At 34.2% G+C, this 17,508-nt stretch overlaps 1 protein-coding gene across 5 annotated transcripts in view; it reads right to left on the reverse strand.

Annotated features, from left to right (window-relative positions):
• Window positions 1–899: 899 nt before the first annotated feature.
• Window positions 900–17,508, reverse strand: part of LOC139687969 (dimethylglycine dehydrogenase, mitochondrial-like) — a 43,695-nt gene continuing 27,086 nt past the window's right edge. For all 5 annotated transcript variants that reach the window (XM_071585346.1, XM_071585350.1, XM_071585347.1 and 2 more), the window contains exons 5-18: window positions 16,350–16,457; window positions 15,956–16,052; window positions 15,235–15,460; window positions 14,097–14,372; window positions 12,609–12,804; window positions 9,952–10,151; window positions 8,104–8,257; window positions 6,740–7,042; window positions 4,780–4,945; window positions 4,254–4,389; window positions 2,162–2,295; window positions 1,918–2,049; window positions 1,168–1,272; window positions 900–1,043 (exon numbers count right to left, since the gene is read on the reverse strand). In XM_071585346.1, the coding sequence (XP_071441447.1) occupies window positions 948–1,043; window positions 1,168–1,272; window positions 1,918–2,049; window positions 2,162–2,295; window positions 4,254–4,389; window positions 4,780–4,945; window positions 6,740–7,042; window positions 8,104–8,257; window positions 9,952–10,151; window positions 12,609–12,804; window positions 14,097–14,372; window positions 15,235–15,460; window positions 15,956–16,052; window positions 16,350–16,457 (2,329 nt within the window). In that variant the 3' untranslated portion in view covers window positions 900–947. The remainder of the gene's footprint in view (window positions 1,044–1,167; window positions 1,273–1,917; window positions 2,050–2,161; window positions 2,296–4,253; window positions 4,390–4,779; window positions 4,946–6,739; window positions 7,043–8,103; window positions 8,258–9,951; window positions 10,152–12,608; window positions 12,805–14,096; window positions 14,373–15,234; window positions 15,461–15,955; window positions 16,053–16,349; window positions 16,458–17,508) is intronic.

A 17,508-nucleotide genomic window follows, 5' to 3' on the forward strand; every position in this document is an offset into this window, starting at 1 on the left:
GAGGTGCTTTTTGTAGAATAAGATGTTGCGTTGTGTTTGTTAGGAGAGACAAGGGGATTGTTGCTGTAATGTTAAGAAATTTGTGTCCATCCAAAACCTACCTATATAAATCTTTGCGCAACTTTAAAAATTGTTGTGCAAATTAAATTTTTTTAATTATGCATAAAGTTATAAATAATAATGCCCTCCATTCCTTCATCCCTGCAGATTATTAGAGCTCAATAGATGTGCGGGCCATTGTTTTTGCTCAAACAATTATTTTAATTGTGGTATTTACTACTAATCATACCACAACTTGTAAATCATTTTTGAGGAAAATGATAATGAATGATGTAATGCACTGCTACTGAAAAGGACATAATGCCAAACCTTAAACTGTAAAAAATTCCATGCAAATGACAAACCTTGTGAGGAAACTGATGCCTACATACTTAATACTGCAGGCTTACTCTTGTGAATCAAACATCTTGTGATTAATGATTGCAAAAAGGAGTTATGCAATAGCTAACTAAGGGTTTTTACATATGTAGCACACTTGATGTCTAAGAACAGATGACAAATTCTCAAATACATACTAACTCAGGCTTTGGTAGTAAGTTAATTTACATTGCAACTTAAATAGATGAGAATCCATAAAGCAATTCACAATATTTCATTGGCTCTCATGCTCCCATTATGTGATTTACTCCTGCGTTCCAAAAAATGTAAAATGAACTCTGCTCTAGTCAAGTGATTGAAATACATTAAGCTCTTCTGAGATGCTGGGAGAATTATATGGTTCCTCAATTTCCCTCTCAAAATAGGCACTTCAAGTAAATCAAAGACCACAAGGAATGGAATGATATGACCGAAATACTCAGCTTGTATGAAAATAGATAAAATATATTTTCAATCATTACAAAAAATATCTTTATGATTTGACTTTATACTTAAAATAGTTCCTTTGTTTACAAATTCTTCATTTTTCTAATTCTTTGTGGATGGGTTTCCATTACTGGTTCTCTCAAAACTGTGGCTGAATTAAGTTTTCCTAGCAACTCCACCTAATAGAAGAATAGCAGTGCATGTTTATGTAAACACTAGAGCACATTGACAGGGCAGTGTTACAACACACAAATTAATGAGCGTGTAATATTAATAAAAGACATAGAAAATTGATGTAGTTACCTGAACTTTTGTGCCTGGTGTGCTTAAAAATGGAGGTAAATAGGCAAATGCCAAAGACTTTTTCAGGGCATGACTAAAACACCCAGAAGTTGTATTGCCAACAACCTGAACAGAGAAAATAAATGGAGTGCACTTGTTAGAATAGTGAATGGTTTTAATACCTGTCAACTACACAGGTATACAAGAGCATAATAAGCCAGGAAATTTTATACTTTAAGGCTTTTTTAATAATACTTATTCATAAATTATAAACAGAATGCAATTGTGAAATCAAACCTCAGTATAATATTTAGTAAAGGATTGGCATACAATATGGGTGGAGTACCTGTAGTCTCTAAAGGTATGTATAGGTATACTGAAACTTTTCCTGGTACTGAATGACTCTACTTATAGTGGGATGCATATATTCAAAATGATTTCATATTTTTATGCTTTCAGAGTTTAAAAAATATTTTTTGAAGATAATTAAAATATTGAATCTGTCTTCATTATTTTAAAAAGTTATTTATATTTATGCTCAGGGCCTACTCTTAAGGTTCTTAGAATAGGCCATAGTTTCATTCATTATTTTCTTATCAATGAAGTTGATGAATATAACGAGCTTTACATGATCAGTCTCGAAGTTCAGTTTAAATTTCTAAATTAAGAAGCTTTAAAATTGCATAATTGCATAATAGATAATCGCAATACCTTCATGAAGATTCATCATTGCTCACATAAATTGTTTTTTTTCTTTGAAACTTGAAATACCTTTCCTGATGACCAAACTGCTTCATCGCCTATTGGGTCGACATCTTCACTATCAACCACCAAATATACCAATGTCTTTCTCAATCCATATTTCATCTGGTCCAAAAGAGCATCTCTACCAACAAAATTCCCCTGAAGGTGAATGACATATAAATACCATGGATGATTTTTCATAAGTTGACCACAATTAATGCTAACTTTAACTTGCAATTCAACATTCATGGCTTCTACAAATAATATCCACCTTGTCCATTTTGATAAAAGATGACAAACCAGCATCTAAGGGGGATGTGTCCACATTCATATCAGCTCCCCACATCCGAAATCCCTTTTCCATCCTCAGTACATTCAATGCTCTGGTACCAAAATCTCCAACTCCTGGAGTAATAAAAAGCATGCAAACATGAAAAATTGCTGCATAAAAGAGAACATGTTTGTGTAAATTGCTTACCTGATAAACTAACTCTGATCATGTAAATGATCAAAGATTAATGCCCATTATGGGAAGAATCAACCACAGCCATACTCTTAAAAATGGACAAAGGATATGGTGAGGGAAATTAGAAAGGAAAAAAAATAATCAAAATTAAATATAAATAAAATGGTATAGGGGGTTAGAACAGAAAAAACGATTTGACCAAAATATGATAGCAAATAATGCTCTTGCTAAGGTGTACTAGATAGCATTGACTCTTGCTCTTACCAATCACTCACCCAGACAGGGCTTACGAGAGATTTCTCCCTGCGCCAGTGGCCCTCTAATCACACGTAATAAAATAAATGCAAATTAATCAAGCACTCGAAAGCTTGGATATACTAAATAGCCTTGATCCTTGCTAGTTGCAGGAACTCACACAACTGGGGCTTGCAAGAGATTTGCCTCTGTCCCGCAAATCACTGACTTTCTTGGGTATACGTAAACACCTTAACCCTTACAAAACTCACTCACTCAGATCTACCATGGCATCTCTTCAGACGTTAGTCCTGTAACTCGCACTTTGGGAAGGGTAAGGGATGCGTCCAGAAGCTGACAAAGTGCCAAGCAGTGCTCTTCAGAGAAGGAATGATGCCATCTCATGTGTGGTGTCTTATATATACTGTGTGTATTGTAGTGGTCAAAAGTAGTAACTACTAAATGAGAGGGAAATGGCTTGCATCTCACAAGGCCTGACTGGACAAGTTCTTGATAAGGGTGAGAGTCAATGCTATCTAGTACACCTTAGCCACAGCGTTTTTTGTAATCATAGTTTGGTTTAATCTTTTTTTCTTTTCTAACCCCCCTATATGATTTTATTTTTATTTAATTTTAATTATTCATTTATTTTTTCCTCTCTAATTTCCCTCACCACATCCTTTGCCCATTTTTAAGAGTACAGCTGGGGTTGATTCTTCCCATAATCTTCATACAGTGGTAGTTACCATTCCTTTTATTCATTGATAAATGTCCATTTTTGCATTAAAGCCTTATCCTACTCTGACCTTTACTCTTAAGGGTCTTCAAAGACCACTTTTAGATTGTAAATCTCATGGTTCCCAGTTTAATCCACATTATGCCATTTTTCATTACTTTTGTCAAACTTCAAAATATTTATAAGCCATCGAGTTCAAAAGTTATACAGTCCTTTTTCTCTTTCGAAGAATTACAAATACCTACAAAGATGTTAAATGAACTACCTAATTGCATCAGAGGGAATTCATCAACAGGGATTCTTTTTCCTGGAGTCATGTCTCTCTAATCCTTTATGATGTATTTGTTGTAGTAGTCTTCCCACATTAATCATCAATAAATTCCAAGATATAGATATTGCCACTGGCTGAAACTGCCAGTAGTCACAAAACATCTATTGAGTTTAATTCCACAAGGTAAACACTGGATGCAAACTTTTAAAGAAATGATTTTCTATAAAATTGAGATCTACTTAGTATGATTTCAGCAATACTGGATATTTGGAGATATCTGAGCAAAGGATGGAGCATGTTTAGAAATTAAAATGTTACCATTTCTTTAAACTTGTATTCTAACATGTACTACAAATGTGCTGACACCAATTCTTAGATTTAAACAATCCTTGGCTTGGCACCTTTTGTGAACAAGCACTAAAAAATATAGGTAGTTCTTATTTGACAAGTTTTAATGACTAAAATATTCACAATAGGGCATATTAATGGGATGTAGCTCTGACTGATAGTATCAGCAACAATGAATGTGGCACAAAAGAATAAAACTGTGATTAATTCAGACAATGATAAACCAGGGATGACTGAAATATGGGATGAGGGTGTTCTATAGTGTTTAACTCAAAAAAGTGAACGGAATGCACATTATAAATACCCACCTGAGTCAGCACCAGCATTCAGCAGGAGGGAGTATAGACTGTCAATGTCCTTGTGAGGGCAGTAGAGCTCCCATCCCAATTCTCCTGTGTATGTTATTCGCAGGGCAGTGACTCTAACCTTGCCAGCCAGCAGAAGCTGTTAGATCACATACCGGATCGGTAGATACAGTTTTAGATATTATCCTGTGAAATTGTTTAATCCATAATTGTGATTATAATTAGGGGTTAATGTTCTGGTGGAATACTGAAAATTATGAATCTCAACGAAGCTGATTTGGAGAGAAAGTATTAAGAAAGTTACCGTAAATTTATGTGAATCATAATCAACATGAGAAAACAAGTTTTTTTCTAAGCATGGTGGAAAAGATATTTTATAGAAAGACTTCTTATACTTCCTTCTATAGGGATGTTGAATTTGACTTGCTTAATTTGTAGCATAATGTATGGGTTTATTTTAGATACAAATAGAACAGCATATAGTGGTAATTGCAATACATTAGTGTGAAATTATCTTTAAAAACTTTACCTCCTTAGCTGACATGAAAGGAAATTTTGGTAATGTACCATCTTCCATAAGCTTTGCAAGTAATTCTCCTGATTTGGGACCGGCAATGCTTAGGCAGCCAAAATCATCTGTTAGATTTTCAATATTGATGTTTTTCTTTTCCAAATAAGCCAACTCATTGAGCCACCTATGTTTGAAAATACAAAAAAATCAGTATCATGACTTTTGCAATACATAACATATTAACATAAATTGCTATTTAAATAAGATGGTAGAAACTTTATGGCCATACTTTAATGTGATCTAAACTATGATGGAAAAGTGCATACATTATATTTTTCACAGGGCTGAAAATATTTTATACTACTGTGTAATGAGAAAACGATTTTTGAATTTAGCTAGCCAAAGTGTGTACGTATGTATAGCCAATAGTGTCCAGTTACAATTATGTACAGAAAACATTGAAACCAATGAAAACAACTACCTGAAAACTTTAAGGCAGACCTTTAAAGTGACAGTTTGTTCACCAGATTTCTCAGAGGTGGACTAGTAAGGCTTTTATGGGGAATTAAGTGTGTAACTTCATGTACCTGTTGTCTAACTAAGAAGGAAAGTGAGTATCTTTTTTTCCTTTCAAAATAATGTTCAGGCAGCCCCTACCTTCTTGTCAGACATAATTTATTGAAACTCGTGATGAATAGTGTTACAATGAAAATGATATCATTATTTTCCTAATGCATTTCATCAAAATGGTGCACTCGGTGCAGCTAAATGGTGGTGCAGCGATTTGATCATGAACTGAATACATACACAGCTGAATATAAACAAGTAGCAATCAGTTTATGATTTTTCACTTGAAACTTTCATTTAATTCACTGTAGAGATATCATTACATTGCATCAAAACCATGAATTAAGTAAAACCAATTTCAAGCTTATCATCCTTGAATACAAGGTTGAGCCAGAAACAATTGAACATTATTATATATTTGTCCACCTATAAAATGACCACCCAGTTTGATAAATTTACCTTGCACCCTCACATTAATGTTCAACATTTTAAGCTTTAAACTATTCAGCCATTAACTACTAAATTTGACAGGCGAAAGGCTCAAATGTGCCGAATAAGCAGAGCAAGCAGGCAGAGCCATATTTTACTGGACATATAAGCAAGGAGACAAAAAGCGCAATGATGAAAAGAGGATGGCGCATAGGCACAATAGTATTTCCAGAGGGGTAAATTATTTTCTTTCTATTACCACAATTCAAAATCATGCAAAATCCTGAGAGCAATATAAACAGCAAGTGCCTATTTCAAACTACCTTTATGATCTGAGTATGTTGCCTTCTACATATACTCCAAGTAACACAACTTCAGATCAATGCTTATATCATTGCAATATGACTGAATAATAGTTCAATTTAACTGCCTGATGTAAGTATTTAATCCAATTAGAGATTGGTTCAGTAGAGTGGACTTATGCATGGAGATGATCTGAGTTTGAGTCAGAATATAATTTTAAGGGGTTGGGTGTATAATTATACAAACTTCAATTTATTGGACATTATTGATGTTCGCATTACAAATAATGGGTATTACCAAAATTTGTAGATAGTAGAAATACAGAGCATTTATTGTGATTATTGAACCTAGAATTTTTTAATCAATTCTTCCTTCTTAAGCAAATTAAGTTGATAAACTAATCATTACCTATGCATACTCAATTAGTTTTCTATTCATGAACACATTCAGACATTTATGTTATATTTGGGTTAAAATTATAAGTATCAATGATTTTTAAAAGTCAAATATCCAAACTAAATAGTTGTCTTATTTTAGTGTAATAAAAGTTATATTAGCAGTATGAGAAAATTATTTCATTAATGACCATATTTAAAGCTCAAATCTAATAAATACATATTGCATAACATTGAGAGTAGTGCATGAAGTAGAAAAATATAAAGTAATATGTGGCTCTGACCTCAAATCATGCAGTTCGCTTCCACTCCCTGTAACAACCATATATTGAGGATCCTGAGAAGAAGTCGTCACTGGGAGGGAGGTAACTGTGAGCTCAGCATACACTGTACCAGCACGGGTCAAACAGTGGGTTACTACAGATCGGCCTGGTTTGGAAGGCACATTGTTTGCTGTAGCATAGTTCAAGAACTCAGTAGCATCAGGGCCACTGAGGCGAAACTTTGCAAATGGAGAGAGATCAATGATCCCAACCGCTTCTTTCACTAAGGCACATTCCTTTTGCACTGGCTCATGCCAATTTGTCCTTTAATAAAAAAAAACAGAAAGATCCCTTATTCAATATCAGATTATAAACTTTCATGGTAGAATACAAAATAATTACATGCATTATTAACTCGAAACTCAATTTCTCCGATGGAATTAGCTTATAATTCACATTCCCTTTGCTATATTTTTCATATTTCTTATATGGGATTATTAAAGCTTATCTTATTCAAAATTCCAAAAGTTTTCTAGAGTAAAATTTATTTTCAGGCTATCATCAAGCTGAAACTACACTGCACTGGTTTGAATCCATTGAAAAATTCCAAAAGTTTTCTGGAGTAAAATTTATTTTCAAGCTCTCATCAAGCTGAAAGTCCACTGCAATAGTTTTGTAACTTCTTAGGAAAAGCAGTTAGATGAGTAACTTTCAACTGTATTAGAACATATTTTAACAAATGCTCAGTTATAGATATAAGCATATTATAACAGTAAAAATTAAAATTAATTATTTCACCAGATCATAAACATTCTTGATACATAACAAAGCGATAAAATAAAACAAAAAAATATAAATATAACCAAATGATGAACTAAAGGCTAGGTACTGAATAAATTCTTAATGAAATTATCTTCACCTTAATGTGAATTAAAAAAAACCATACCAATACAATTGTTATTTGTATATTTGCTAATATCTTGACTTATCCTACATCAGTGTATGACCACAAGGCTGAATAGTTAAAAGTGGTATGGTTATATAATAGTTAAAAGAGTAATATTGACCGATATTTTCCCACAGCGGACACTATTGAGAATTCATTAATCATTTATCCATTATTAAACTTAAATTCTGTACATGTACATTTAACTAAAGGCAAAATCTATGCATGTGATACATGCATCTAAATATGTTTTGATTTCAGTATTCCCTTACTTAATCCAACAATAATTATGAAAGCACAAGGACTCACTAGTATTAGGTAGATACATTAGTACTCAAAAAGTATTATTTTGAATGGGCCATGTCTGTAATTTTTTATACATACATAGGCATTGCAAATAATTTCAGACTGTAATGATGTTTTTGCCAGTCAAATTTACCTCTTGAAACTGGGTTTATATATAGGGTGTTGGAATCCATCTTCTGTTTGACATGAAAACCAAGCAGGTTGCTCCCATCCAGAGTGGAAATCCATGTGAGCCCCTCGTGATAAAAGGTGAGAGTGGGCTCCACTCAAACGAGATGTGGGACGTCCTGAGGGAAAATTTTGTTGATTAAATTGACAATTCTTCTTTAGAATATTAATACCAGTGATTATGAAAGGACACAGGTACATCAGAAGAGAAGACTTACAAATTACCATTTTTAAAAGCAAGTATCCACCTGTTGAAATGTAATGAAATAATTGACTTTGTAATTCCACACACTTTATTTAAAAACACGACCCAGGTTTCGACGTTGAACGTCATCATCAGGTGGTCCTCATAGAAGCACGCTGGCTATATATACCTTCTGATCATAGGAGGGGGGGGGTTGTTCAGAGAGGGAGGTTGGAGGGGTAAAAAGGTTACAATGTAGCTGGGAAGAAAAGAGAATTACATTTTTGATTTAGAAGAGTGGTAGGTCTAGGAGTGGGGAGTGGGAGGGATACAAAATTTCGTTGGCAAGATCATCTTTCCAACGGACACATTTCAACCTCCCACTCCCCACTCCTAGACCTACCACTCTTCTAAATCAAAAATGTAATTCTCTTTTCTTCCCAGCTACATTGTAACCTTTTTACCCCTCCAACCTCCCTCTCTGACCAACCCCCCCCTCCTATGATCAGAAGGTATATATAGCCAGTGTGCTTCTATGAGGACCACCTGATGATGACGTTCAACATCGAAACCTGGGTCGTGTTTTTAAATAAAGTGTGTGGAATTACAAAGTCAATTATTTCATTACATTTCAATATGTTATGCAAATTCCACAAAGTTACGCCTGAGACAACAAAAAAAGTATCCACCTGTTTTAATTCAAAATGTGTGATGACATGTACAATAAACTGCTGCAAAGGATTAGAATATATAGCAGTTATTTTTCACAAATTTAGTTTAATGCAACTGGATATCATAAAATTGGATATTTTTATTAGCTACAAGACATTCACTTATGACAAATTATGTTATAGATAAAAGTCCTCCCTTATTTCCTCCATCCCTTGTTAATAAGGTCTACTACTTACTATCTATCAAAGGAATGAATATCTTAATTATTAAATATTCTAAGGATATGATTCACCTTTATGTGGAAAATTCATCTAGGTGTATTGAAGTAGGTTCACAGTTTGGGCTACAATCTTTCCTAACCTCAGGCCCAAGTCTTAAGCCCACACACTATTGGTAATGACTTTGATTTGTAGGATAAAATAGAATAAAATATTCCCAACATAATGGGTAACTGAACTCAAACCATTGTTTCAGTGACATTTAGGATGATGATAATAATGAAAATCAATAATTTTAAAAGTCAAGGCACTGTTTCCAAATCACTTAGTACATTTTAATAGATGCTAAAATTTATGACCATTTTTTCAGGACAAAAGTCAACCCAAATCCTGACATAAAGTTATTGCTTTGAAAAAGCATTGTACAAAGTTAATAACTTAATTTTTCAAACTATACAGTGCAATTACACAGGTTGACAAAATATGACCAAAACCAATGTTTTTTGGATAAAATACTATCACATTTTTGAAACCCCCAGCTTTAAAACCAAATAGAATTATTTTTTAAATAAAGTAGCTATGTTAACAACCTTGCATAAACTTAAATATCATTACCCTACATTTGCCAGGAAACTTAGCATGAATCCAATTACTCCTCATGAAAAATAAAAATATTCCTTGGATATTTAAATGATTTCAGGATGGTATTAAATTTACTTAATTAATTATCATAATTTACCTGCAAATCGTTCTTCATGAGGATAGGTTATGGCATTATTCATTCCATACGACTCACGAGCTTTGGCAAATGTATATCTCAGGTGAGTCCAGTGAGAAAAACGAAGTGGATCCAGCTCATTTAACTCAAATGGTGGTTCTCCTTTGCAAACCCACTGTGCCAAATAATTTCCAATGCCACCTGCATGAATGATTCCATAGCTGAAAATTATGAATGGTAATAAGTAATGGCATATTATTGATCCAGTTTGAAGAGATAGGATTAATTTGAAGGCTTCCATACAAAGCCACTAATCTTGTATCCATTTTCATCCAGCTGAATCTTTTCTTTATTTTTAATATACACTACAGGAGATCCATTCCTTTATTACAGGCTACATCCTCAGAAATTGTGATGAATGGCAAAACAATGAAAAGCATATGACATTGAAACAAAAGTACAATCTTCACAATTGATTGGTGAAACATCCCTCAGCCCCAAAGAAAGTGTTGATTTTCCAGTGAAAATGAGCAATAAGTCAATAAGTTTATAATTTAATTCAACTTTAATTTATTGCAAGCATATGCAATGCAATGTGTTATAATAAAAAATTAAATTCCAATTATAAGCATATCATCCACGAATATGTAAAGCACTGTACAATTTGCTGTACACAGTTACCTTGAACTGCCACATGAATGCTTTATTATTTAATTTTAAACTACGAGGCCTGTTCAAAAATTTCCCCAAATTTTTGATTAGCGTGCCTCCAGTTGGTTTTTATTTAATGTGCTTGGAGGCTTTTTGTCTGAGAAAAATTTCCCTAATTACTGCCTCCAACCACTTTGCTGATAAGTTACTGCCAAAGTTACTCGTAGAAGAGGGTGGCATCTAAATTTGTTCATGCTCCGAAACCTAGACTTAAAAACTGGGGATGAATCAAGTCGATGCCAAATTTGTCCCTTGCCTGATGACAGCAGAGCAGAAACAATATCGAGTTCAAGTCTGTCAGGAACTGTTTGATTGAGCTGAATAGGATGAAACTTTCTAGTCCAGGATCATAACAGGTGATGAGTCATATGTGTATGGATAGGAAATCGAACAAAAGTACAATCTTCACAATGGATTGGTGAAATATCCCCCGACAAAAACAGCCCAAACTTTGGAAGAGCAGCAAGTGGTTTTTTCACCACGATAATGTTCCAGCACATTCATCTCTCAAAACTCTTGACATTAAAGCAAAAAATAAGACTGCTGTGCTTCCCCGACCACCCATTTTACCAGACCTGGCCCCATGTGACTTTTTACTGTTCCCCAAACTAAAATCCTCACTCAAAGGAAAAATATTTGCCACTATTCCAGAGATGGAGAAAAATTTGATGGAGGAGCATATGAGTATTCTGGAAGAAGTATTCCAGGACTGTTTCCAAAAGTGGAAACACCATTGGAATAAATTTATACCTTGGGAAGTAGTCTAATTTGAAGGGGAGCCTGACCAATAATTTGTAAGTGAAGTATTTTTTTACAATAAAAAAAGTCTGGGAATTTTTTGAACAAATCTCGTACATATAACTGATGATGTCATGGAAGCTGCACTTTTCACTTCATCTAAAATTCAGGATTTATTTTTTATTATATAAGTATGAGGCATCAAACTTGTGGCATATTTCAATAGCTGACATGATTAGGAAGTAAAATATTTAAAAATTTTATTTACAAAAACTCAAGTCTTTTTAGAATTCTTGTGGGGCAAAATAACTCTTCCTCTCACCTTTTTATCTGCCTTTATTCAAGTGCTGAAATCCATGACATGCAAGGACACAAAACATACATATCCAAGGACTAATTGATAATTGAATTTACTACTTATGTTCATAAAAATGAGCAATATCTCAAACTACTGAGTATGTAGTTAGTGCATACATAGCAGACCACAGCAATGGAAGAATAAAACGATGCATTCAGCCATTTAGTCATTACATTTGAGAGACAAATGAATGAAACAGATGGGTATAATGTATTAATATGCTGACTAAATTGCTCAAGAAGTTGGATGGATTAGTGTCATCAATATTTCACATAACATGTGAGTGAGACAATTAAGATTACAGTGACAAAAGCATGGGATTACCTGTATAGGTAATTTAAATGAAATCAAATTGAAAGGAAATTATTGCATGAAACCACTACATTGCTGATGCAATTATATAAAATACATTCATGTGTCATCTTTTAATACATATATAAGGATATAACATGAAATTATATTACAATGCAATTAAAATGTAATCAGATACTTCATGTGAGTACTGTCAGAATTGCAGTTTCAAAATGTCCAGCTGTCCTAATCTTTTAGAATTCTGTTAACATGTACAGAATTTTTCAGACTAAAGCAGGCATTTCTGGCAAATAACATTCAGATGTAATCTGACTCAGTTTATTATAAGAAGCGATCAGTTCTATACATCTTTTATAATTTTCAAAGTACAGCATTATGTGCTCTTATAATTTATCATTCCATGAAAACTTAGAGATTAAGAGTGAGACAAAATTCTGTGTATCAACTTGTATGATAAGGATATCATAGGTCTGTATATTCTGTAGCAGATGAACTCAAAACTGCCAAATATGTCTTGGCTATATGTAATTGCAGGAAAGGGGGAATATTAATTTCTTACCCAAATCCAACAGCTAGCCACATATTAGGCAACAATGATGGCCCAACCATTGGCAGTAGATCAGGAGTGTAAGTAATTGGCCCAGAGACAACAGTCGGTATACTGGCATCAGCGAGGCATGGTATTAACTCCATTGCAATATCCAGGTGAGGAGCAAGACGGTCCAAATCTGGCTGAAATAATTCTTTTCCAAAACCTGATAGAGAATACAAAGGATTATAATATTTTGAAGATAGATAACTGCTATTATTAAATGAGTTCAGGGTATTATCAAGTCTCCATATTTTTGCCATGGAACATTTTGTCTATCATTGCAAATCTCTGAAGTTTGCAAAAAAATGGATTAGTGGAATTCAAATTTCAGAAGGTGTAGATAATAATACCCATTTCCATGAAAACACATATTGAATTTTTAGCACTGTATTCTCCATAATCTATGAAATACATTACATCAAATCTCAAAGTTACTATTATTATTTCTGTAGATATATTTTTCTTTAATTTATTCTGAAAACCGTGAGCTACTCTCATTTTGTCATTTTAAAAAACAGCACTCATCTGTAGAAACTCAAATAGAAAATGTATGAAAAAATTGGAAACCTATGAAAAACTAAATAGGATTAATAATCATGCCCCAAATAAGCAGTTCATACAGAAATATCTAAGCATAACCACCACTAGGCTAAAGTCTGGGATGGGGGCAGTGAAGTACAAAGTTTTCTGATGCATCATTGCATTTCCTTTCCCCCAAAATTGTATTGCAGGGATATCATTTTATTCAGGTACACATTCTTGGCCACTTTAAATGGTTGGTGTAACAAAATAAAGCAGTTCATTTGGTACATGTTAGCACCAAATATCCATGGGAAGAGAGATGGCATCCTCTGACACCTCTACACCCATTGGATAATTATGTTGACACAAATTTCATTATTGTTAACATGAGGATTCTTAACCAGTGTTGGTTAAAGCACTCAGCTACAGTGTATCTATGTACTTGGGAACCACAGAATGGCAATGGTACCCATGCACCAAAGTGTGCCAGGAACTGGTATTGTTTACGGAGGAGGTGGCGTCTAACCCCATCTGATGAGATTTCATATTGAATCCTGTTCTTAGGCTCTTCAAAAGTAAAAGTTGTCGGCTACTTTCTGGGGACTCTATTTTCCATTAAAACGGATGAATTTTTTGGACCAATCCCACACTATTTGGCTTTTTTCAAGGATTTGAATTTATTCTGTAATCATCACTTCTGTTCCCTCCAAATAAATGGCAATGAGGGCTAATTATATTTGGCTTGGAGCATTTTCATTCAAAGTTACTGAAGCTTCCAGTTTTCTTGGGTGTCAAATCTCACCTAAAAACTACATTATAAAGACTTTATTTGTGATCATTAAAAAAAAATATTTTATGTCACCTAAAGTTTTATCATGTCAAGATTTGTGACTAAAATAATGCAATTTTTTCACATTATCCTCAGAGACTAACCACGTGGAACTCCAGTCAAGACCCAGTCATCCCTCAGCTTCATGGCCTTCTGGTTCTCATAGGGCCCAATAAGGAGACCACTTCTTTCTTGACGCATATAGAATGAGCCATCTAGGTGACGAAGCACAGGGATCTCTTTCTTTGGTCCAGTTCCATTGTTCATGAATTCTTCCACCTCCGGAATGGGTGCTGTAACTGCATACTGATGCTCCACCGGGACCAATGGTAAGTCAGGCTTTATCCCAGATAATCTGCCAACCTCACGGGCCCAAAATCCTGTGAAATGGTTTTTTTTATTACCTGGTATATAAATATTTCAGACTCGGACATTACTTCTAAATCCTATTCCAGTATAGTATAAGTAAATATTTATACAGATATATAATTTTTATTTTGTTAAAGTAACAAAATACTTAGGTAGGTGCATGCACTTTGATGACATAGTAATTGATTAGCAATAGTTAGAATTCTCCAATAGATATATTTAGCATGTGCATGCATGTGTAAATGTGCGAATACATATGTATGGAGATAAAACATAGCAACAGCAATAATAATAGTATTGGTCATTTAGTAGGCATACAACAGACCTCTTCATTATGCCTAAGGGTCCATTTGTAATCCACTTTTAAATCTCCTTCTATTGGACAATCTCCATCCGTGGATAAACAATTGAAAGTATTAGAATACTTAAGAGTAATAAAAAATTATATTAATCTTTAATTAATATATATGTATTACAACCAATAAAGAGAGGATTTGAATTTGTGATATTTGGGCTACTTACAAAAAACAGAAATCGTTAGAGTAATCAAAATAGACCCCCAATCTTACTACTGCTACTCTGAGTCAATACATTGACTTTCATAGCAATAATTTCATCATTAATTTAAACTTCTACGTCTGGATCTGCTGGAAACTCCTATCTGCAGTATCGTGACTACACATCCTCTGGTGTGGAGCAATATTAACAAGAGCAAACTAAGGGACTCAAACCAACTGATGTGAACTTGGCCTGTGACTCTTAATATATGTAGACCTGACTTTTCCATGCCAAAGCATAACCATTCAATTAAGATAAAGCTTGAGGAGCTCATCAAAATCAGAACAAAAACATGCAGAGGTTTAAGATACCTACCGGCAGCGTTGATAACCCTCTGTGCAACAATGGAGCGGCCTTTTGCAGTATGAACTTCCCAACCATCAGGAGCAAACTTGTGTAAGGAAGAGCGCGGTTCAAGTGCAACCACCTCTGTGCCAAGGCATATCTTTGCACCTCTACTGCGAGCACCAGCAGCAAGAGCATGGGTCAGGGAATAGGGGTCAATGTGACCATCATTGGGGTTGTAGAGACCAGCTAACACCTTCAGGAGAAAGCAGCAACATGAGTCAAATGAAGCAGCTTTAAGTCCCATCCGCATTGCTTTCACTGGCATAAGGTTATTTGTTGCAAAATTTTACTGCTGATGTTTCTTTAACACTCAGGATATTTTTATGGCTCATATAGCCTTCAATTTGGTCTACATTCCCATTGTAATGAGGAGACAGTGGAAAAATGAATGCTTTGGGTAGGTCTTTCCATTCAAAATAGCAGCCTTCTTTACAGTCTGACCTTTGAAAAGTAGAACTTGATATTTTTGGCTAGTTATAGCAAAAATTCCAAAGGAAAATTGTTATAGTTGCTTGCAATCCACTAATATCATGTATCTCCATATTTTCACTGAATATGTATCTTCAGTTTATTAAATTAAGGGAATTTTCTCCTTTCAGGAGTAGAGTTGATAATACAATCTTTATCTGGATGTCTGTACATGGTTTACTACAGTAAACGAGCTTCATTGAAAAATTTTAATACTCACTGTTTCCATATTCATGAAAGGGCATAGTTTCTGAATAGCATCTGGATCAATTAGCATTTGAGGTGCATTTTGGTGCTGCTGGCGAGACATCTGAAATCTTAAAAGTTTATATTTCACACTTTCAGGCTTCACTTCGTGGAATAGTTTGATGTCCATATTAAAAGAGATTGTAATTTTCCACAGGCTTTATTTCACAGTACAACACATTTCACTGACTTGTGGCATCATCAGGTATCTCTTTTAATAAGGACGTCTTAAAAGTTTATTTAAGAGTGAATATTTATATATAATAGTGAGAACTTGTGTCTAAATTAGGTAAAAAATATTGAAGATTGTAATGCTATTAATATACAAATAATAGATTGAATCCCTTGGGTTAGTATATTACATTTACCTGAGCTCATCAACTCTTATTGGAGATGTGGCCAATCGTAAGCTTCCAGGCTGGTGGAATCCAACAGCTTGCCCAGTTTCTGCTTCCAGTTGTGTATAAAGGTTAATACTAGTTCCAAGAAGAAGAGATGACAAAATATTTTGGTATAGTGGCTGTTATTTACTATATATTCAGATTAAGTATATCTCCATTCCTTTCAGGACTAGTTAGTTTAAAAAAATTGGTAGTCTTACAATGCATGGAACTCATTTGACAAGTCCAAACAAAGTTGGAAATCTGGACTGTTTAATCAAAAAATTATACCCAAATTCTGGGAGCATAGGTATCATCTCAGATATTGATTGTACAATTTCATTTACTTAAACCAGAAAATCAAACTTTTGCTATTTTGAAGAGTGGAACAAATAGTTAAATAGTAATTAGATCATACTAGCTAATGATAAAAGTTAATATTAATGGTTATTGCATTGAAAAGCTGCTATTTTGACTACAAATAAATTTTATTTTGATCTGAAGTGATAAAAATACTTTATGCAGTGGCACAAAATTCATGTCCGAGGATAGGTTCAAAACCCATGATATCCATTGAAGCTAGTGAGTTTGTTACCTAATAGCCTAACCTTGAATCATAAATCAGCTAACATTTTTTTCTAGGAAGAAGGTAATTATTCATAATCTACCAGTTAAACTAGTTTTGGTTATGAACAAACTACCAAATAGTTCTTTTGTCCCTCCTAAATAAACACAACCAACCCAGCATCCTACTCCACAACAAAGTCCCCCTTAATCTCCAAATACTACCTTCCTCCATTCTGTCCAACATCCCTATCCTATTCCTGCCCTTTCCTCACAAACCTAACATTCTCTGGTCTATCAAATTCTTCAACACCCCAACACCAATCAAAATGCTTTGCATCCATCTATCCTACCTCCTTTGGAATTCTCCCAACAATCCTCTCTCCTCCCCAAACATATCTAATATTTCCTCTATTAAAATAGAAAGAAAGACTCGTACTTTTCCACAGATTTTATTATACGGTACAACGCGTATCACCGACTTGCGGCATCATCAGGTATAAATTTGCAAAACAGACAGAGCAAGCATATATACCCTCAGGACAGAGTGGGGGCGGGGAGGGTTGGAAGGATTTGAGGGGGG

Source organism: Hetaerina americana, unplaced genomic scaffold (genome assembly GCF_022747635.1).
Source record: "Hetaerina americana unplaced genomic scaffold, ioHetAmer1.1.p SCAF_2, whole genome shotgun sequence".
Classification (NCBI taxonomy): Eukaryota; Metazoa; Arthropoda; class Insecta; order Odonata; family Calopterygidae; genus Hetaerina; species Hetaerina americana.